We start from the raw sequence: 23,425 nt of genomic DNA, 5'->3' as shown, positions 1-23,425 counted from the left end.
AACAGGAATTTACCTTAGGGAAATAAACAAGACTGTATACCAAAAAAATCAACCTAGGGACTTCCCTGGTGGTCCAGCGATTAGGACTCCGCACTTTCACTGCCCAGGGTGAGGGCTCGATCCCTGGTCAGGGAACTAAGATCCCGCAAGCCGCACAGCGCAGCCACAAAAAAAAACAAACACAAAAATCAACCTAAAGAAAATATGTCATTGTTCTAATGAGCAAACAGGTAACCTACATGTGTGGCAATTAAATAAATTACTTTATATCCATATATGGAATATGACTAAAAATAAAATTGTAAACTTAACGACACAAAAAGTATGTATTTAAGCAAAAATAAAGTTATATACAATATACAAAGCGAACACATTAAAATATGCACAATTAACAACAATTTCTAACTGGTGAGACTGTAACTTTTTCCTTCAAACTTATCTAATTTAATCTTTCTATAAATGATATACCTGGGCTTAACAACATTAAAAAAAAAGAAAAAAACTAACAGATGCTAATTCTTTCAAAATCCCTACTTCTAAAAAAAGGAAAGTCACGATTTACAACTTAGGGAGGTGGGAAAAGAGCAGGACTAGGGGTCAGAGGTCATGGGTTCTCATTCCAACTCAGGAGGCTCGACCTAGGTCACTTAATTTTTCTTAACATCTGCCTTCTCTACTATAAAATGGAAATCAGCTGTACTCTGATCCAACATAACACATCATTTAAATGGATGAAGTTTTAAGATCTCTTTCTGCCAAAAAAATCTATAGCTATAAATTACCTTTGTGGTCATTTATTCAGCTTTGGAAGAAGACCTTTATTCACTGTATTTCTTTCTTTCTTTCCTTCTTTTTTAAATGTTTCAAACATTTCTTATAAACCCATAGACTATAATACAGATACTTCACATAGTGAAGCAGGTCTCAATATTCCTAGAAGCTTAGTTCATTTCTAGCTTATCACAAAGAGTTTTCCCCACCCAACTTATTATTTTGAATATTTTCAAATTTACATAAGAGTTGAAAGACTAGTATAATGGACACTCAATATCTTCATCTAGATTCACTAGCTGTAACATTTTGCTGTATTTGCTTTGTCTCTATACACATGCACACACCTACCTTTTTTTTTTCCAGTTGATCTATTTGAAAATAAATTGCAAACATATTCACTATCTTTTAAATAATTTCTCACTGCATAAAAACTCAAAGAAAATGTGTATTTATTTATCTGATATCAGGGTGGACAGGGCCATTAGCCATAAAGGCAAATAAACTTTATGGGAAAGATATCTGATAACAAAAAGGCAGGGGTAAGAGATATGAACATATGATAGTAAAGGGGTTAACACTTTATTGTTAAAAGTGTTTTAAAGAATTAGTTTATTCTTTCTAAAACAAATATTTATTCAGTACCTACTAAGTGCCAGGTACTTCCTAATCTGAAGATTTAATGACAAGCAAAATAGACAGTTAAATATGATAAACTCAGCAACAAAATAAGGGCATAATACAGGAAGATGCATTTCACAAAAGAAAGGCAAATAACAATAAACATAAGAGAAAAAGAGGTTTGATCTTAATAGAACCTTCTCATAAATCCACAATACACATTGTTTGAAATGTCACGAGATATAGCTACATATTAAAAGTTAACAGTTACCTCTAAGACAGAGAATTATAGATAACTTTTTTCCTCTGTATTTGCAAGAACATATTTTTTACATAAATTAGAAAAAGAAACTTTCTTTAAAAATTATAAGCACAATTAAACCTTACCTAAAACATGTCTTCTCCTATGCAGTAAGTGAATAAACTGCAACTGAATTTAAGGGTTTTATTTAAAATTTAATTTAAATTTAACAGAACTGTGGTAGTCTTGAGTCTGACCACATTTTACAGCCCAACAAGCCGATACAAAATGCTTGAGATTTAACAGCAGTTGAATGTCATTCAACAGCAGTTTTTCTTTACAGCAGTCCTCGGATTGTTTTCATTTACCAAAAAGTTAAAAGTACTGACTTTAAAAGTCTGGAGTATTAAGTCTGTGGTTTTTAGTTTTGTTTAACAAAATTTTTACTTTCCCATAGCACTAACCTTTAGAGACTGGCATAACTGGACTTTCTTTTAGGCGCTGTGCCTGAATATGGCTAAACAAACATTTCAGACCGACAACTCCACAGGGTAAGAGAACAAATATTTACCTTCTTAGCATCTGCAGAAGACCTCAACCCTTCTGGCAGCGTGTGCACTAAAGGTAAGACCGCAGCGCTGACCCGCTGGAAATGGGAATCAGAAACCTGCTCCAGACGTGGGCGCTTGGATTCCAGTGAATCATGATCCACCGGGGAAGGGCCTGGGTGAAACTGCTCATATCCAGTTCTCCTTTCTTGAGGCCTAATACATACAAAGAAAATAATCACTTGAAAATGTTTAAGTGATGCACAACTTCCTGCTAACATCCCTGGTTGAACTTTGAAATAAAAGAAAAGTTATGCTCACTTTCAAGTGAATTCCCTCACCCCAGGAGAATATATACCTCACTATAAAGTACTATTAAACTTAAATTCTGATAGGAAAAGTTTCTTCAGGGGAGGTGGGAGTAGAGGTGATAAAGTAGTGAAAGATGTAACAGAAGATTTCAACTTGCAGAAAATCTGAAGTTGCTGAAAAATATCCATAAAGTATTTTTAAACCTATGCCATAATAACTGAATATAATCTAGACTAGAAGAGCCACCGTTTTCAACCAATAATAAAAGCAAGCAGAAAAAAAAATAATAATAACAAATTTCCCAGCAACTGCCACATGGAAAGATAAATGACTTGAGTTGTGAAGTATTATTAAGACTTAAAAACAAGTCTCTTGAGTGGGAATGCAACAGTACTTTGAATACATAATTCTGACTCCTAAAACATGTATTTTGTCTAGTTTCCCCAAGTACCTAAGTATCCTGAAGGTCAGGAATCTGTTTTTAATTTCTCTACATGATATACTGTATAGAGTACTATGTATGGGTGTTTGTTAATTTGACTTTTCATTTTCTACCGAAGTATTTACAGAAGCAACATCTTACCTATGGCCAAGCTTTAAACGAATGTCTCACAAAACAACTTTTAATTGAAAAGTTAATCATGGGGTTTCGTTTTTAGGATAGATGATAAAATAAACCCTGAGGTCTACAATTTTATTATACTTCAAAAATTTGAAATCTCATTCAAGACCTAAGATCCCATTGTCTCCTTAAAATTCACAATGATGTCACAAAAAATACTGGAGTAGGAAGCTTCAAGAGTAAGACAAGGATGCTTGTTTTTGCCACTTCTTTTCAATATAGTATTGGGAGTTCTTATCAGAATATTAGGCAAGAAAAGAGAGAAAAGGCATCCAAATTGAAAAAGAAGAAGTATTTCTATTTGCAGATGACACAATCTCATATGTAGAAAACTCAAAAGAATCCACAAAAAAAATGTTAGAGCTAATAAATGAACAGAGCAAAGTTACAGGGTAAAAAAAAAAATCAACATGCAAAAATCAGTTTTATTTCTATACACTGGCAATGAACAATCTGGACATGAAATTAAAAAAACAATTCCAGGACTTCCGTGGTGGCGCAGTGGTTAAGAACCCGCCTGCCAATGCAGGGGACAAGGGTTCAAGCCCTGGTCCAGGAAGATCCCACATGCCACAGAGCAACTAAGCCCGTGCGCCACAACTACTGAGCCTGCGCTCTAGAGCCCGCGAGCCACAACTGCTGAGCCTGCATGCTACAAGTACTGAAGCCCGAGTGCCTAGAGCCCATGCTCCGCAACAAGAGAAGCCACCACAATGAGAAGCCCGCGCACCGTAACTAGAGAAAGCCTGTACGCAGCAACGAAGACCCAACGCAGCCAAAAATAAATAAATTTATTTTTAAAAAATAATAATTAAAAAAAAAAAAAACTAATACCGTATGATCGTGTGGCCACTTTGTAAACAGTCTGGCAGTTTCCCAAATGGCAAACAAAAAAACTACCATGTAATCAGCAATCCTACTCCTAGGTATATGACCAAGAAAAAGGAATATATAGATAGCCACAGAAAATTTTGTGCTTGAAAACAGCTATCAACTGATGAATAGAAAAATAAAATGTGGTATTTCCAAAACAAACAAACAAAAAAAACCAAAAAAACAGATTTTCATACTAAAATATCTCTGTAGCCTTTTAGACTTAAAATTCCCTACATTTTACTGACTTTCATCAGCTCTTAGTATCATCTTTAAATAGCTTTAAAACAAGTTTATCAAATGAATTTTTTATTCAAATGTACCTAATCATTTTAATTTTTTAAAAAAGATAACCCCTCTCCCCGCCGGCCGGGGGCGCTCTAGATGCTGCACGGAGACCCTCTGCACCCCTGCGAACATGGCGCTGCGAGTGGTGCGGAGCGTGCGGGCCACGGTTTGCAGCCTGCGCGCCATCTCTGCGCCCAACGCGCCCTGCCCGCCGCGGCCCTGGGGACTGCGGGCGGGCGCCGCGCACCGGACCCGCTCTGCTGTCGGGTCGTAAACTCAAACATGAATGGGTAACAACAGAAAACGGTGTTGGAACAGTGGGAATCAGCAATTTTGCACAGGAAGCTTTGGGAGATGTTGTTTACTGTAGTCTGCCTGAAGCTGGGAGAAAATTGAACAAACAAGAGGAATTCGGTGCTCTGGAAAGTGTGAAAGCTGCTAGTGAACTCTATTCTCCTCTATCAGAAGTAGCTGAAATTAATGAAGCTCTAGCAGAAAATCCAGGACTTCTCAACAAATCTTGTTATGAAGATGGTTGGCTGATCAAGATGACCCTCAGTAACCCTTCAGAACTAGATGAACTAATGAGTGAAGAAGCATATGAGAAATACATAAAATCTATTGAGGAGTGAAAATGGAACCCCTAAATAAAGTAGTTTGAAACAACTTAATCTAGCATAGTTGTCTTAAATTAGTGGTGGATAGATTTTTAAAAAGCAACTTTTAGCAAAAGAAACTACTCACAACAGTGTTGCCTGAAGAAAATACCCCTTAACTTCCTAATGATTTCAGATAAACACTATGCATCTTTTTCACAACACGCTGTGATTTTTAGTTATAATGAATAGAATATGTAATATTCAGTTATAATATTCAGAATTCCTGAAATTATCTGTGGTAAAACTAGTTATAAAAATTATCTGGGGCTTCCCTGGTGGCGCAGTGGTTGAGAGTCTGCCTGCCAGTGCAGGGGACACGGGTTCGAGCCCTGGTCTGGGGGTATCCCACGTGCCGCGGAGCAACTAGGCCCGTGAGCCACAATTACTGAGCCTGCGCGTCTGGAGCCTGTGCTCCGCAACAAGAGAGGCCGCGATGGTGGGAGGCCCGCGCACCGCGATTAAGAGTGGCCCCCGCTTGCCGCAACTGGAGAGAGCCCTCGCACAGAAATGAGGACCCAACACAGCCAAAAATAAAAATAAAAAATAAATAAACTATGTTCCTTTAAAAAAAAAATTATCTAATTCAAGGATAACATTGTTATCTTAACCTTATATAATATTGTAACTTGCTTACAGCCATCCCTGGATTTGGGTCAAAATACTCAATGAACTTGCCACTGGAAATAAATGGCAGTGGAGAAAAGTTTGTTAGTTGTATAGTGTCCAATGAAGAACATTACTATCTTAATTTTGCAGTACACTGTGTTTGCTGGTGCTATTTTTATACAATGAAGCAACAGCCTTGCAGGAAAATAAGAAACAGTTTAATAATAAAATATTCAACTTCTTAAAAAAAAAAAGATAACCCTCATTTAGGGGAAATATGTCATAAACTTCATAGCTATTCAAAATAGTGGCCCACAAAGACCATCTAGAATTACATCAATTTATTTTATTTATTCCCACCTAAGGAAGGCTGTTGTCTGAAACAAAATTAATTTCACTTAAATTTAAAAATGTATAAATATGATTTGGCCTCTTGTTGCTCAAGGGAAAACCAATTATCTGAGTTTCAGTGAATCTTTTTTTTTTTTTTTAAGTATTTGTTTATTTATTTATTTATGGCTGTGTTGGGTCTTCGTTTCTGTGCGAGGGCTTTCTCTAGTTGTGGCAAGCGGGGGCCACTCTTCATCGCGGTGTGCGGGCCTCTCACTATCGCGGCCTCTCTTGTTGCAGAGCACAGGCTCCAGACGCGCAGGCTCAGTAATTGTGGCTCACGGGCCCAGGTGCTCCACAGCACGTGGGATCTTCCCAGACCAGGGCTCGAACCCGTGTCCCCTGCATTGGCAGGCAGATTCTCAACCACTGCGCCACCAGGGAAGCCCTCAGTGAATCTTTTATAATATCTGAAACTACCTCAGTTGTTCTGTATCTGCTATCTAAATATCCAAATACTCTAAAATGCTATTTGGACTAATTTTTCCAATGAAATCTATAAAACATGATGAATGACATTCACACAGAAATGACTCTTACATTTTATGAGTGCTGTGTTTATAAAATGATAAACATTTGCTAACAAAAAATTTCCTGGAATATATAACAGAACTAAACAGCAAATCACCCCAAATCCCACCACATAGAAACAACTATAATTAGTGGTGAATATCATTCCCAAACATCATTTTTATATATGGATGTATGGATATACAGGCAAAAATAAAACAGAAGAATCACCATGTTTTTTAAATACAGAATATTTGGTTTATTTTTATACAGATATGTATACGAGAAAAAAAATGAAATGAAATGAAGGAACTGCTATATTCCAGGTCAACACTCCTTTAGCGTAAGAAATCAGTTCCTAAAAAATTCTTGCTAAAGGGTTAGGAAAATAATTATGAAGAGCATTAATTAAAATTATGATTTTAATTTTTTTAACCTAATATATTTCCATTTTAGAAGTCATCAAATCACTCCAGGCACAGTTTTCTTTTTTTAAAGATAAATTATTTATTTATTTATTTATTTTTGGCTGCATTGAGTCTTAGTTGCCGCGCGCAGTCTTTCTCTAGTTGCGACGAGCAGGGGCTACTCTTTGTTGCGGTGGCTTCTCCTGTTGCAGAGCGTGGGCTCTAGGCGTGCAGGCTTAAGTAGTTGTGACATGTGGGCTCAGCAGTTGTGGCTCATGGGCTCTAGAGCACAGGCTCAGCAGTTGTGGAGTACGGGCTTAGCTGCTCCTGAGCATGTGGGATCTTCCCAGACCAGGGCTTGAACCCGTGTCCCCTGCATTGACAGGCAGATTCTTAACCACTACACCACCAGGGAAGTCTCCACACACACTTTTCAAATGCATACCTTTAAATATTCTCCCACTACTTATCGTACCTCTGATTTGGGGTACTTATTTTTACTTTGTCAAGATTTGGTACTGACATTCCGTTAAAGAACCATAATTCATCGAGATGTCTCATATGGACTTTCCACTTGAATGGGTTTATGGCTACTGTAGTCCTTTTACCACGGCTTCCATTCTTTGTTTGACTGGATTCCATCACGTAGAAATTCTTCAAGAAGCTTTAGATGCTCAGTGCTTTCATGTCTGAAAACGTCTGCTTGTTACTTTTAAACGTGTCTGATATAAATATTCTTGGATCTCAATTTCTTTTTCTCAGAACTTTGTAGCTATTGCTCTACTATTAATATCTTCTGTCAGATTCTTTTCCCCATATCAAGGACTTGTGTTTTGCTTCCTGGATTCCTGATTCTTTTACTTAGCCTTAAACTTTAATAATAACCAGGACCTGTCTCGGTATTGATCATTCTGTGCAAATTTTTCTTGGAGCAAGGTATGTCCTATCAACCTATTGAGTTCTTCCTTCACTTTAAAGGGGAAAAAAGTGGTTTTTTTTTTAAGTTATGAATATTATTTCCTTTCCTTTACCAGGTTCTCCACCTCAGAAACACATGTTCTTATGACATGTTGGATGATTTTAATTTGCCCTCCATATTTATCCACTTCTTTCTAATTGCTTTAATCTCTGTCCTTTTCTTCTGTATCCACTCTGATCATTTCTAGACCTTTCTTCCAAGACAAAGGACTGACTTTCAGCCACATCTATTTTATTCCTTGTTCCTTCTCACTTTATACATTGAATTTAAAATGGTGGTCTTGGGGGCACAGGAATGTCCAATCTTTCATTTTATCTGATATGTTTGCCTTATTTTGCTTTTGAATACTTCATTATTAATTTTACATTCTACAGTGCACAGCACTCACGGGGCATGTTCTTTGTTTTTCATCTTCTTTACACACACGGGTCTTTGTTTTTGAAACACTGTATTGCTTTAATCTTCCTTTCCAGGAATATGTTTTCCCTGTTCATGGCATCCCTTACCCTCCTGCTCAGGCATACTATGAGAAACCCTACCCAGACTCCCTCTTTGGTGTGGAATGGTGTGTGGGCGTTTTCCTTGCTCATCCCCACTTTGCCTGGAATGTGTTTGTCTACAGATGGAGGACTGGATATGGCTTTCTAAATACTTTTCTGGAAGTATATAGCCTGAGGAAACAGAAAAGTGGGGCAAATCAGGGGAAAACTCGGATGGGGCTGTGACAGCCTTTGCTAAGGATCCTGGTCCGCTCCACCAGCCACACAGGTAAACCAGTCCTGAGGGCTTTGGCTCAGCACTTTGGAAAGTGGCACACTGTAACTATCCTTCCTGCAGGATGGCATAATGGGGATTCCTAAGCCAACCGTTCACCACATCATCACCCCCACTCATGTCTTCCCAAATTAGGGAGCAATCATGAGAAATCCTACGACTACACTAACCTTCTTTCTTTCTTCAACACTGCTTCTTTGAGAGTAAAAGTAGGAACCAGGAGGCCAAGTTGTGCAATATTCTTCTCATTCCTTCCTTGAATGCCACTTTTCCAAGTTTATGGCAGTGGCTGTATCCTTTCCTTTTTTATGCAGGGTGCATTTTTAGCCCTTTTTAAAAAAAAACCATCTTTGTATATTTGCTAGATAATAGAGGAGAGTGATCTGAATTCTCTCCACAACCTTCACCAAGAAATGCATTTTACAATGATTTTAAACATGGCAGAATAATTTTAAACCTTTTATCATCTTAAAACCTAAACAATAATCATATTTTTAAAATAGGAAATCAGGTTCCTTACAAAACTGCTAAAACAAGGACTCAAGAAAGGTGATTTAATAAAGGTAGTTATTATACTTCAAAATCCTTTAGATTAAGAGTGAGAATGGAGTAAAAGACCGCAGAAATGGTAAGGACCCTGGAGAAAATGAGTACCTCCCATGGACGGGGCCAACATTACCTGACCACATACTTATCCTTTGCAGACAATGCTATTATTATCCTCATTTTTACAGGTAGAAAACTAAGGTCTGAGAAGTCTAAATCACTGATGGCAACCCTGTCTGCAAATGAGAATGACCTGGGCCCACTCCCAGAGACTCATTTAATTATTCTGGGATGGGACTTGGGAATCAAGCTTTTAAATCTCCCCAGGTGGTCCTAATATGCAGCCTGAATTGAGAACACCTGTTTACACAATGCTACAAAGTCCACAACAGCTGACCAGGATTCAAACCTAGGTCTACCTGACTGCCCACTACACAGCATTAACTCCGAACTCTGGAAACAAGTTTTTAAGAGTTTGTTAACTATTATGACAACTACTCCAAATGGTAAACAAATATAAAAGAGCTCAAAATATAAACTGTAAATGACCAGTCACAGCTTGGTTAATAAGATTACAAGTTAAATATAACAAAATTAAAGTAATAAAATAAATGACACAAGTTCAGTCCTGGATGGAAACGTAAAAGAAAGCCTGTTACCTGTCAGAACCTGGGTGAAACTCTGAAAGCAGGGAAGGTCGTCTGCGAAGCTGCTGCTGCTGCTGTTGCTGCAAGAGCTGGGAGGCCTGACTGACTTCGAGATGAGAAGAACGATAATCAGGGACTGCAAACTCCTAGTGGTAAAATAATCATAAATTAATTATTAACCAAGAAGTGAAAAGCATCATGAAACCAAACCAAGGACAAATGAACAAAGGCAGTTATGGTCCACTAAGTATGGAAAGAAGCAGCAATGATTTCAATCCTTCACTGATTTAACTCTTTCACATAACCTAAAACAATCAACATTAACTATATATCATTCAAAAGAATTCAAAATGAGATTTCCTGTTCAACCTATATATATTTTTTAATTTTTAAAAATTGACTTATTTATTTATGGGGGCATTGGGTCTTCATTGCTGCACGTGGGCTTTCTCTAGTTCCGGCGAGCGGGGGCTACTCTTGGTTGTGGTGCAGGGGCTTCTCACTGCGGTGGCTTCTCTTGTTGCAAAGCATGGGCTCTAGGCTCACGCGGGCCTCATTAGTTGCAGCACGCGGGCTCAGTAGTTGTGGCTCATGGGCTCTAGAGCGCAGGCTCAGTAGTTGTGGAGTACAAGCTTAGCTGCTCTGCAGCATGTAGGATCTTCCCAGACCAGGGCTCGAACCTGCAGTGGCAGGCGGATTCTTTTTTTTTTAAATAAATTTATTTATTTTATTTATTTATTTTTGGCTGCATTGGGTCTTTGTTGCTGCGTGCGGGCTTTCTCTAGTTGCGGCAAGTGGGGGCTACTCTTCATTGTGGTGCACGGGCTTCTCATTGCAGTGGCTTCTCTTGTTGCAGAGCACGGGCTCTAGCCTCGTGGGCTTCAGTAGTTGTGTCACGGAGGCTCTAGAGCGCAGGCTCAGTAGTCGTGGCACATGGGCTTAGTTACTACGCAGCATGTGGGATCGTCCCGGGCCAGGGCTCGAACCCGTGTCCCCTGCATTGGCAGGCGGATTCTTAACCACTGCACCACCAGGGAAGCCCAATAGGCACATTCTTAACCACTGTGCTACCAGGGAAGTCTCAACCTATATTTGGTTTATTGTTCTAATAACATATCACAATAACTCCTAATCTATATTATTCACGTAATAAGGTCTCAAACCCTTGTGTTCAATATGAAATCCTAAAAAGCATTCCTATCTTAAATTTAAAATGGATAAGCTGGAAGGGACACAGAAGCCATCTAGTTAAATCCACATATATTTACAAATGAAGAAACAGAAGTCCAGAGAATCAACATGCTAGTTAAGAGTAATAGTTTTGGGCTTCCCTGGTGGCGCAGTGGTTGAGAATCTGCCTGCTAATGCAGGGGACACGGGTTCGAGCCCTGGTCTGGGAAGATCCCACATGCCACGGAGCAGCTGGGCCCGTGAGCCACAACTACTGAGCCTGCGCGTCTGGAGCCTGTGCCCCCCAACGGGAGGGGCCGCGATAGTGAAAGGCCCGCGCACCGCGATGAGGAGCGGTCCCCGCACCGCGATGAAGAGTGGCCCCCACTTGCCATAACTAGAGAAAGCCCTCGCACGAACCGAAGACCCAACACAGCGAAAAATAAATAAATAAATAAATAAAGTAGCTATAAAAAAAAAAAAAGAGTAATAGTTTTTCCATCATTCTAGGTGGGTGTTTTATGTTTGTTTTTCTACTTTTCTTTTGTTGACTTTTTGTTGAAAAGGTCAAAGCTTCTTTTGAAAAGATACTAACAATCACAAACAGATAAACACAGAATTACCAAATAACCCTGGAATTCCACTCCTAGGTATATAGACAAACTAACTAAAAGCATATGTCCACACACAAGAATTTGAACACAAACTGTCAAAGCAGCATTATTCACAATAGCCAAAAAGAAGACAGAATCCAAATGTCCACTGACTCATACATAAACAACATGATATATCTGTACAATGGAACAGTATTCGGCCATTTAAAAAAATGAAGTACTAATACATGCTACAAAATAGTTGAACCTAGAAAACATAATGCTAAGTTAACAAAAAGATTCAAAAGCCACATATGATTCCATTTACATGAAATGTCTACAAGATGCAAATCAAGAGACAGAAGGTAGATTAGTGGTTGTCGGGGATGGAGGGATGACAGGAATTGCGGCTGACTACTATTATGTATGGGGTTCCATTTTGGGTGATGGAAAAGTTCTAGAATTAAATAATGGTAATGGTAGCCCAGCATAGTGAATATATGAAAAACCACTATATTATACACTTAAAAATGGTGAATTTTATGTTATATGAATTATATATCAACAAAAGTTTAGAAAATCATAAACAGATAAAGTACAGTTGGCCAGACTGAAACATGGAGTAGGACAGGAGGTCCAGAACCTTTCATTAGAAGCAAATAACAGTAAAAAGATTATCTCATACACAGTCTATGAAAATATATCAGGTACAAAGTTGAAAACATAAACAAGAAAAAACATTGAAGAAAAGACAAAATCATTTTTTTTAAAAAGTACATCAAAACTCAAAAAATAAAGAATTTACATCCAAAGAAACAGACAAGATTAAGTGAAAGTGAAAAAGGACACAAAAGTATTAAAAATATCCTCAAAAAGAACCAAATAGCAATTAAAGAAATTAAAAAGTTGATCACTGAAATTAAACAACAGTAGAACAGACAGAGGTGAAGGGCAAGTGCAAGCAAAGACAGAACTGAGGAATTCTCTCATAACACAGTAGAGCACAAAGATACAGAAATTACAGAAGTTAGAAATGGCAGCTACAGTAAAAGGTTCCAACATTCAATATCCACAGGTGAAAGGCAATATTCTAAGAATAATAGAATAGAATTTCTCAGAAGTTGAAAAAGACATAGTCCTCAGATATAAAAGGGCCTAAGAGAAAAGTTGAGCAGATTTAAAAAATTAATCCACACTGGACATATCAAAATCTTAGAAAACAAAAGATGCAGAGAAAACTCTACTACTAGTCATAAGAAATAAAAAATTGGTTTCCTACAAAGTAAGAAGGATCATAATAAAAGCAGACTTCTCATCAGCAACACTGAACAGAACGAAACACAAATACATATTCCAAGTTCAGAGGAAAACAAATTTGAACCTACAAATTCAGTAACCAAATCACAGTTCAAGTTTTAGGACTACAAACTTTTCAGAATTCAGGAACTCAGAAAATTCACCAGTAACAGCATCTCTCAAAGAATTCCTAAAGGATGCAGTGAAGAGTACACAATGAAGAGTAAGAAGCGAAATAAAAGAAACAATAGTGCACTTCTGCTTCCAGCTATGAGCAAGTAACGCTGTCCAAACTACATTCCCATAGTAAACAGCAAAAAAAAAACTGGACAAAGTGTAGGAATTCCTTTCAGACACTGGACAACAGGCTGCACAGGACTTGACCTCTGAGAAAAGTGACACAAATGGGGGAGTCCTAGCATGATCCAGGCTTTCTGCCTGGAGGTGATTTCCAAACTGCATCCAAACAGTGCCCCAGAATGTTATTCATTGAAGAAGCAACCATACTAGTTTGGGAAAGCCAGAGAGAATTTCTGGAGACTTCCAGAGAGGAGGGAGTTACACAGAGAAATATTTCCTGAAATATGAATTTGTGTTCCCTTAAGTGTTTGGCTGAATTCCAATCTGTAATGCATAGGGAGAGCATAGCCCAGTCTTTAAAGGCTGAGCTAAGAACAACTTCTGAAGAAAGAACTGTTAGAAGGAATGATAAAACAAACAATTCCCAGAGCTCACACAGGGCCAGACCTCATTCAAATTTCCTCCAGCCAGAGATAAGAAATCTCACTGGATACACAAGATATTCAGTAGATAGCCCAGAAGAGGCAAGTTCAGAATTGGAGGATAAATTAGACCTAGAATAAAGACTATTCTAAACTTGCCTTAAGAGTGTTTAAAAATAAAACTCAAAAGTAACTTCACTACCTACCAGAAGGAATCCAACTTTCTTTAAAGGAATACAACAAAATCCAGCCATGTTCATATTCTAATCAAAAATTAAATATCCAATGCCTGCAATTATAATTTCACAGGATGAAATTAACAGTAGATTGGAAACTGCAGAAGAAAAGATCACTGAACATGAAACCATAGCAAAATGAAGCAAATGGATAAAAAAACGGGTGGGGGGGGGAGACCACAGGTCCAGTAACCTGTAGGATAAAATAATACAGGAGTAACTGGTGTCTCAGAAGGAAACTAGGAGTAGAGGAGACAGAAAATATACCTGAAGAAATAATGGCTGAATACTGCCCAAATTTTATGAAAATGACAAATACACAGAGGCAGGAAGCTCAGTGAATGCTAAAGACAGTAACATATACATTCAAAAAGCACAACAAAGGCACATCATAATCAAATTGCTGAAAACCAGTGATAAAGAGAGAAATCTTAAAAGTAACCAGAGGGAGAAAAAGATATATTTAAATAAACAAAGATAAGAATGAGCAAAGACTTCTGGTCAGAAACCAAACAGGTCAGAGTACTACGAATTACATCTCTTAAAATGCTGTAAGAAAATAACTGTCATCCTAGAATTCTATATCCAGTGAAAGCATTCTTCAAAACTCAAGTTGAAGTAAACTTTTTCAGGTAAATAAAAGCTGAGCAAGTTCACTGCCAAAAGACCTGCACTAGGAGAAATGATGCTCTTCAGGCAGGAAGAAAATGTAGCAAAAGGAAACCTGAATATATACAAAGAAGTGAAAGGAGTCAGAAATCACATATATGTGGGCAATTATATAATAGAAGGGAGAAAATAATATGGACAGAAATCAGTTAAAATACAGAAAAAAGTAAAAAATGGATGAAACTAAAGCTAGTTCTTCAAGGAAAAGAATCTACTAAACTGATAAACCTCTATCTAGACTAATAAAGAAAAAAAAGGAAAAAGAAAACACTTATTATTAACACAAGGAATGGCATCACAACAGATCTAAAAGACACTGAAACAATAAGGGAATAGTATGACAAATCACGGCAATAAATTTAGTATCTTGAACAACAAAATACCCAAACTGACTCAAGAAAAAGTAAAGAATCTGAATTATAACTGTTAAAGAAATTGAGTTAATAATTTATCAGTTAAGTTCTTCCCACAAAGAAAATTCTAGGCCCAAATGGCTTAGATTCTATCAAGTATCTAAGGAAGAAAACAATACCAATCCTACAATGACTCTTCAAGAAAATACAGGGGGAGGAAACACTTCCCAAGCTAATAACCTTCCTAATGGTGAAAGGCTGAATGCTTTCCTCTTAAGATCAGAAACCAGGCAAGGATTTCACTCTCACCCCTTCTATTCAATACTGTACTAGGTATTCTAGCCAGTGCAATAAGGAAGAAACAGAGCAGACATCTAGTTTGGAAAGGGAGAAGCAAAGCTGTCTTTATTCTCAGGTTACAGGATCATCTACATAGAAAATCCTACGAAATCCATAAAAAAGCAAGTAGAGGTAGCAAGTAAGTTTGCAGGATAGAAGATAAATATACATAGCAGCAATGAACTGAAAACTGAAATTCAAAAATAAGTACCAGTAACAATCACATTAAAAATATTACATATTTAAGAATAAATGTGACAAAAGATGTACATTACCTGTACACTGAAAACTACCAAACATTACTAAGAAAAATTAATGCAGACCTGCATAAATGGAGAGATATACCATGTTCATGGACCAGAACATTCAAAGTCGTCAATTCTCTCCCAAATTAATCTCTAGATTCAATACAGTCTCAGTCAAAATCCCAGCAAGCTTTTTTGTAGACATTGACAAGTTGATTCTAAAATGCGAAGGCTCTACAATATCCAAAACAACAATTCAGGAAAGAATCACACTACTTAATTTCAGGGTATTATAAAGCGGTAATAATCAAGACAGTGTGCAGTGCTTTATTAAAAGATTAAATGTTTCTTTACACAGAAAAATCATAGATGCAAGATAAAGAAAAACGAAACATATCAGTGTAGAGAGAACAGAAATATACTCACATATATATGATCAACTGATTTTCAAAGAAAGCGCCAAAGCAATTCAGTGAGGAAAGGATAATCTTTTCAACAAATGATTTCTAGAACTGAATACCCACATGCAAAACAAAGGCTTCAACCCTTACTTCACACCATAAACAAAATGTAATTCAAAATAGATCACAGACTTAAATGTAACAACCTAAAGTTTTAAAGCCTCTAAGAAGAAAACATAGAAGAAAATCTTAGTGACCTTGAGTTTGGCAAAAAACTTCTCAAATATGACACAAAAAGCAAGAAATATTAAAGACAAAAATTAATAAAATGCACTTGATAAGATTAAAAACATATCTCCCAAGGATACCGTAAAAAAAGAAGGCAAAGCTTCTTTATGTAATCTAGTAGATACAGCTAAAACATAGATACAGATTTCCTAAACAATTTGTAATAACCAAAAACTGGAATAAGTGACTGGATAAACAAATTATGGTATATCCATACCCAGCAATAAAAAAAAATTAATTACCAAGATGCGCCAGAACATGGATAAACCTCAAAAGTATTATGGGACAGAAAAGAAGCCACTGACAAAAGAGTTCATGTGAAACTCAAGACAAAGGTAATCTGTTATGACAGAAAGCAGACCACAGTTTCCTGGGAGTTGAGGTTTGTGGGAAGTGGGGGAGGAGGCCTGACCTGGACGGGGCACAAGGGAACTTTCCGGGGTGATAGAAATTTTTTCTTTCTTCATTTTGGTGGTGGTTTTATGACTGTATGAATCTTGTCAAAATGTACACATATAATAAAATTTTATTATATATAAACTAAATCCCAAAGTCGATTTAAAAAAAAAAAAAAAAGACAGCAGCAGCAACAATAATCTAGGAAATTAGTAATCAGAGGAATAGCACTGGGGCAGGAAGGACACACAACCAAAACTCAACACCTAACCATGTAAGAATCCTCAATCTAGCAGTAGAAAGTGACTTCTTCAACGAAAAAAGGACATCTACAAAAAACATGTGACTAATATTATACTTAATAGTGAAAGACTGAATGTTTCCCTAAACAGAAACAAGGTAAGGATGTCCCTTCTCACTTAGTAATCATGACCATGCTTTAAAGGAGTCCTTGGTAGTATCCAGTAGTACTCAACTATATTTGCTGGTAAGTGTGCTTTCTTGTTCTCCGAAATGACCATTTCATTCCTTCCCTTCTCTTTTCTTCAAACCTCTTACACATCCGTCCCTGGCACACTCTAAGCTGATTATTTCACCTATTTTATTTTTCACAAGGTAAAACAATCACGCAAACTCATCTTCCTACCATCAAATCTCTCAAGAAGGCAGAGGTTCTTTAATATATCATAAATAATACCAGTAGCTACATAGAGTAAACACACATATAGAAAACCTTAGCACAGGACCTGGCTCTCACTCAAGAGTGGCCAAGTCATCCGGCCAGCTTAATACTCAACCAGAACTTGGCACATAAACAGATGTCTTAACTTAGAAACTCTAGGCAATTGATTCTTCTCTATCCATCAACAACTCCTACAATCAGAAGCAGAGACATGTTCACCTCCTGAAATCTGGCATAAAGCCACAATAAGAAGATAATTAATCCCTAACCTTTGGTCCCCCACCTTCGAGAATGGTTCTTGCCATTAAAAATATATATATAACAATTATATACATATAATTGTATTTGGTTTCTGACCAACAAATGTATTAAATGGGAAAAGTAAAGAAAAACACAAAATACATATGCAACGTGCGTAATAGCTGTTCCTTACCTGCTGGTGGCGGGTGCTGGGAAAGGTGTACTGAACAGAGTGGGGAGGATAACGACTTTGCTCTGTGCTGAACGCTCCTTGGTTGGGGGGATAACCTGAACTTGACATTATCAGTAAAGAAGTCCTCACCAGGTTGTGAGATCAAGTGCAACAAACAATCATGCTTCTAGGAAATCACCTAAACAGGATGGGGAAAGAAAAGAATTGGTAAGTACTAAAAGCACCAGGTGTGCTTCTAATAACACAACTATAGCTACGTAAACAAAACCACTATTATCAGTAAAAGCTTTCTCTCATGTTACTTACTTAATATAATAAAAGTTACTGGGGCTTTAAAAACATCAATGGGTCCTTTCCTCTATACTTAAAAAAGTTTCTTTAAGATATCACAAATAATACCAGTAGCTACATAAAGTGAACCACATAAACTCTTAGCTCAGGAGCCAGCACATAGCAACTGCTCAGTAAACATCCTTCTTTCAGTAAATATCTGAAACACAAATATTACATATTACAAAAACAAAAATCTATGGCTGTAAATTTGGGGGTTGTGAAAAAGTCAATTGTTAAAAGGATTCAAGAGTATTTATAAGGTAAGCATTTCTGCAGAGGAAACATTGTCTTTATTAAATAATTCTGCCCCAAAATGACAGCCTAAGAAGGCATTAGGGATAGAAAAGCTTTCAAGGAAGAACAAAGTGAGCCTATCACTTCAAGAAAAACTGCCAAATTTTTTTTGAAAATGAGGATTTTGGCAAACTTCCATCTGCCACCATGAGCCTGACGGCTTCCCCACATTTAAAGACTTTTCTGGCAAGACTGGTGGTGGTATTAACAAGGGTGAGTTTTTGATATTACATAATGAAATCTGAAGATCTGCGTAACTCAATGAATCAATATTTTCCAAATGACCAATACAGAATTACAAAATAAGGCGTGAATGAAGTATTTATTTAAAGTACAAAACATTTTACCACAGTTCAATAAATAGGCGCAAGACAAACCAATAAATGTTTAATGTGACAGAATATGAAAGGTTTACTAATATGGTTTCAGATTCTACACAGTAACTAACCTTTAAAAATTTACCATTTGTCTGGTTTGGGTGTGATATCAAAGAAAATCCACAATTACGTTAAAAGGCTATTAAAATACCCCCTCCCTTTTCTAAATACATGGCTACATGAGGTTAGCTTTTCTTCATAAACTTCCATCAAAACAACACACTGGGGCTTCCCTGGTGGCGCAGTGGTTGGGAGTCTGCCTGCCAATGCAGGGGACACAAGTTCAAACCCTGGCCCGGGAAGATCCCACATGCCGCAGAGCAACTAAGCCCATGAGCCACAACTACTAGCCTGCGCTCTAGAGCTCGAGAGCCACAACTACTGAGCCGCGAGCCTCAACTACTGAGCCCACGCACCTAAAGCCCATGCTCCTCAACAATAGAAGCCACCGCAATGAGAAGCCCGCGCACCACACCGAAGAGTGGCTCCCGCTCGCCGCAACTAGAGAAAGCCGCGCACAGCAACGAAGAACCAAAGCAGCCAAAAATAAATAAATAAAACAAATTTATATATATTAAAAAAAAACATATTGCAAGATTGAATGCAGAAGCAGAAATGAGAAACAAGCTACCTTCTTTTCAGATACGGAAGGGGTCTGAAAAAATGTAAAACAATGCCACTATCCTCATCAAATTTTTTGTTATATTTTGGAAAATACTTATTAAAATGTTATTTACGTTAAGACTTGGGTTTATATTATTTTAAATAAATATCTTTTAAATTTTCCCATTTTAATATCTAATATGGTAAATATCAACATATATAACCCACATAAGCAAAAGCTCTTTGGAGTCCCAAATAATTTTTAAGAGTATAAAAGGAGTCTTGAGTCCAAAAGGTTTGATGACCACTGGCCTAGAGAATCAGGTCATCTTTAGATTGACTAGCATTAGTGCCCTACAGAGGCAGGTCACACCAGGTCCCTGCACTCCTTCTAGAAACTCTGGCCCTGTTAAGGTGTGGCTTTCACATGATGTTTATGTCAAGTGAACTACTCTACTGGACCCAGGTTGTACCAATCAGATCCCCCTCCAGGAATCTGAACTGAGAACATCAGCTATTGCGAAGTGGCCAGAGTAGGAGTCAAGGTGAGCCAGAGCATGCGCCAGAGAAGTTACAGGGGAGCAGAGGACGCCAGTCCAGACACAGACCAGAACAGGATGCAGAGAGAAGTGGAGCCCAGAGACCTCAAAGGCCCCCCAAGACACACTGGGAACTGCCTAGGCTCACACTCCTTGAATCAGTCCCCACGAGAAGGCACTGTATTTCTTTCTTTCTCCTTGGATACCTGTTAAACTGCCTACATAGTCTCACAGTAAGTCCTCTTTGCTTAATACAGGTGGAGTAGGTTTTTACATCTTAGAATCATTAGATCTCAAGTTAAGTCCCAAAATAACTATACAAACCTTGAACAATCCAAGTGTCATGTCCATCAACGGAGGAATAGATAGATAAAATCAGGTATATTCATACAAGGGAATATTATTCTGCCACAAAAAGAACAAAGCACTGATATACGCTACAGCTTAGACAAGCTCTGAAACATATGCTAAGTAAAAGAAGCCAATCATAGTGACTGATGATTCCTTTCATATGAAAGTCCAGAACAGCCAAATCTATAGCGACAGAAAGTAGATTAGTGGGTGCGTAGGGATGGTGGGGTGGGGTAGAGGCACAGTAGGTGATGGCTAAAGTGTATGGGGTTTCTTTTGTTGTTCACTGTCATAAAATATACATAACATAAAATTCACCATTTTAGCCATTTTTAAGTGTACATTTCTGTAGCATTACGTACATTTACATTGTTGTGCAACTATCACGCCATCCATCTTCAGAGCATTTTCATCTTCCCCAAAAGAACCTCTACACCCAGTAAACACTAACTCTCCATCTCCTCCCCCAGCCTCTGGAACCACCATTCTACTTTCTGTCTCTATGGACTTGACTGCTCTAAGGACCTCATATAGGTGGAATCATATGAGTCACCAGTCCTTTTGTGACTGGTTTATTTCACTTAGCAGAAGTCTTCAAGGTTTATCCATGTGTTAGCATGTATCAAAATTCCCTTCCTTTTTAAGGCTGAATAATATTCCATTGTATTGGGGTTTCTTTTTGAGGTGATGAAAATGTTCTAAAATTGACTGTAGTGGTATCTGTACATATCTCTAATATATTAAAAACCACTGAATTGTACAATTTAAATGGATGAATTTTAAGGTACATAAATTATATCACAATAAAGCTTTTTAAAAAAATTACCTAGCCAAAATCAAACAAGCAAAAAAACTATACAATGCAACCACAAGATTTAAAAACAATTGTGCTGCAGTCCAAGTTGACATATTCCATAGTCCATGAATCTAATACCCACATGTTCATATCTTTAAAACTCTGGAGTCAATATCCATCCCACAATCACTAGCATTTTATGGTTTCATGAGTAGTACTTTTCCTTTAATCTTAGAGGTAAATAACAGTATCTTATAAGCGAAGACATCTTTTTGCTGAAACACAGTATTAGAGAGTTACTGCATACAGTCTTAGGTTTCTGTCCTAAATCTCTCTCCAGAAAGCTTTTTGTCCCTTTAATTTGTTCCTTGACGCTTAGGATAAGGCAAGAAAATTGAGGACACTGATATTCTCAAAGTGATTTCCAATCTGAGGTCCTTCAAAAGACCAGGTAACGTTTGCAGGACTTTCAAGAAACCTAACAGAAACACATATACAAACGAGGGACAGAGGACACCCTCCTAAGCACAACCCCCAAAAGCACAAACAAGACTGTTATCTTTGACAGAGAAAAAATTTTTCTTATTTTTCTGTAAAACAAAGACACCCTAAAATGGCAAACCGCAAACCAGAAAAAGCACAACAGCAAAATTCTGATATACATATACATATGTATCTTTCAAATCAATAAGAACAAATGATCACAACAGAAATATAAGACATGACAGAAATATGGGATTAACAAAGGAAGTAAAATTAATGAAGTCAACTTCAATAATGACAGAAAAGTAAAACAAAGAAACTGGCAAAATATTAAAATATAATGCTTAGTGTTTGGTGAGGGTTTAGAGAAAAAGGTACTGTTTCACACATTACTGGTATGTATGTAAAATGGGTACAAATTGCTTTCTAAAGAAGAATGGCAATTTATACAGCATCAGCCTTGAAAATATGCATATCCTCTACCACAGCAATTCCACTTCTAGGAATTCATTTGGTTATTCAATACAGATATATCCAAAGATGAACGCCTGAGGATGTTTCTCAAGGAATTGTCCTAAATATCCAATACACGAGCTTAGAAAATTGTTTTTTAAGAAATTTAGCTAATGAAAAATTTTACTTAGAACATGCCACAAAAAAAAGTTCTTATAAATAAGAACATTTTGTTTTATATAGTATGATTTGTATATACCACTACTACTCGATTTTTCATGTGTCTATCACATCTTCACAAGACTTCAAGGCCAAAGGCAGAAATATCATGTACGTAGTCAGTTAACATCTACTGAGCAGTATATACTGTGTGTCAACAGCTCTAAATGCTGGCATAGAATGAGACCACGATTGGCATCTTATCTTGAGGTGACACAGACAATAAGTGACCACAAAATACTATGATAAAGTGCTATAAATAAAACAGGATGAGAGAAGGGAAAGGGAGACATGTCTGGCAGGTAGAAAGCCAGTCTCAGCTAGGATGACCGTATGCCCCGATTTCCTGAAACAGATCCAATTTACAACTACTATCCCAGTGCAGTTATTAACTATGCTCCATTTCCTTCTCAAAACGGTCCCAGTTTGGGTAATAAATTATATTCTAAGATGACTTTTGAGCCAAAGCCTTGAAAAGACAAGAGCATTGCATGGAGAGAAACTAGAGAAGCCCTAAGGCAAAGCAAGGATGCTGAGGGAGAGTGAGGGAGAGGGTGACTGAGGCCAGGCCTGAGACTGGGTGGGGGAGACTGCATGGGGTTCTGCTGGTGTGTGACCTTATGTTACAAATATTTTCTTTCAGCATTCATAACTTGTTTTGTCTTTCTGAAGACCTTCTCTACCCCCCAAATTTTCAAATATTCTTCTACTTTCCCCTCTTACACTTCTTAAAGTTTTTTAATACATTTAACTCCTTAATCATCTAAATTTTTTTCTAAAGAATGGTAAGGTAGGGGTCTAGATGTATTTTCTTTACTACTTGATAGTTAATTATCCAAACAAAACCCTTACTAAACATGTCTGCCTTTCCACACCGATCTGAAATGTGAATCATTCTTATTACAACCCAGCAATTTCAGGATATACCCTAGAGAAACTCGCATGTACATACAAAAGGATATTTATTGCAGCAGTGCAATAGGCAAATTTGAAGACAGCCTAAATTCCATATTCATGATAAAATACTATACAGCAGTTACAATGAATAAACTAGAGCTATGTTTCAATACATATAAACCTCAAAAAAAGTAAAGGTTAGTGAAAACAACTTGTAGAATGATACATATGTTCGAAATACAGAAAACAATACTACATATTATTGACACACGGCTTAAGTTTTCTGTTTTCGTTTTTCTTTTTCATCATCTTAAGGATTTGGGAAGAGAGCAAAATTCAGTGTGTCAACTTGATCCAAATTCCTACCCAGCTAGGTTTAGAAAATAAAATTTTCTAGAGAACTGTCATTCAATCTAACCTTAAAAGAAAACTTAAGAGAAAGCAACTTTTAAAATGTTACCAT

General features: G+C 37.3%; 1 protein-coding gene and 1 pseudogene across 23 annotated transcripts in view; one reads left to right on the top strand and one right to left on the bottom strand.

The window, feature by feature from the left end:
* Positions 1-23,425, bottom strand: part of NCOR1 (nuclear receptor corepressor 1) — a gene marked incomplete at its 3' end in the record, with an annotated part of 145,681 nt that overhangs the window by 106,467 nt on the left and 15,789 nt on the right. For 21 of the 22 annotated variants that reach the window (XM_082374037.1, XM_082374041.1, XM_082374043.1 and 18 more), the window contains exons 2-4: positions 17,618-17,795; positions 9,807-9,940; positions 2,205-2,397 (exon numbers count right to left, since the gene is read on the bottom strand). In XM_082374037.1, coding sequence (XP_082230163.1) covers positions 2,205-2,397; positions 9,807-9,940; positions 17,618-17,725 — 435 coding nt within the window. In that variant the 5' untranslated portion in view covers positions 17,726-17,795. Of the gene's footprint in view, positions 1-2,204; positions 2,398-9,806; positions 9,941-15,495; positions 15,702-17,617; positions 17,796-23,425 lie in introns of those variants that run through there. The other variant, XM_082374029.1, reaches the window with a different exon arrangement.
* On the top strand, positions 2,404-9,797 carry LOC309619183 (glycine cleavage system H protein, mitochondrial pseudogene; annotated as a pseudogene). Its single transcript has one exon. The product of its transcript is annotated as a glycine cleavage system H protein, mitochondrial pseudogene (transcript).

This window comes from Balaenoptera borealis, assembly GCF_965194805.1.
Source record: "Balaenoptera borealis genome assembly, chromosome: 20".
Taxonomy (NCBI): Eukaryota; Metazoa; Chordata; class Mammalia; order Artiodactyla; family Balaenopteridae; genus Balaenoptera; species Balaenoptera borealis.
The sequence above is the reverse complement of the archived record's forward strand: the minus strand, read 5'-3'. Positions and strand labels throughout refer to the sequence as shown.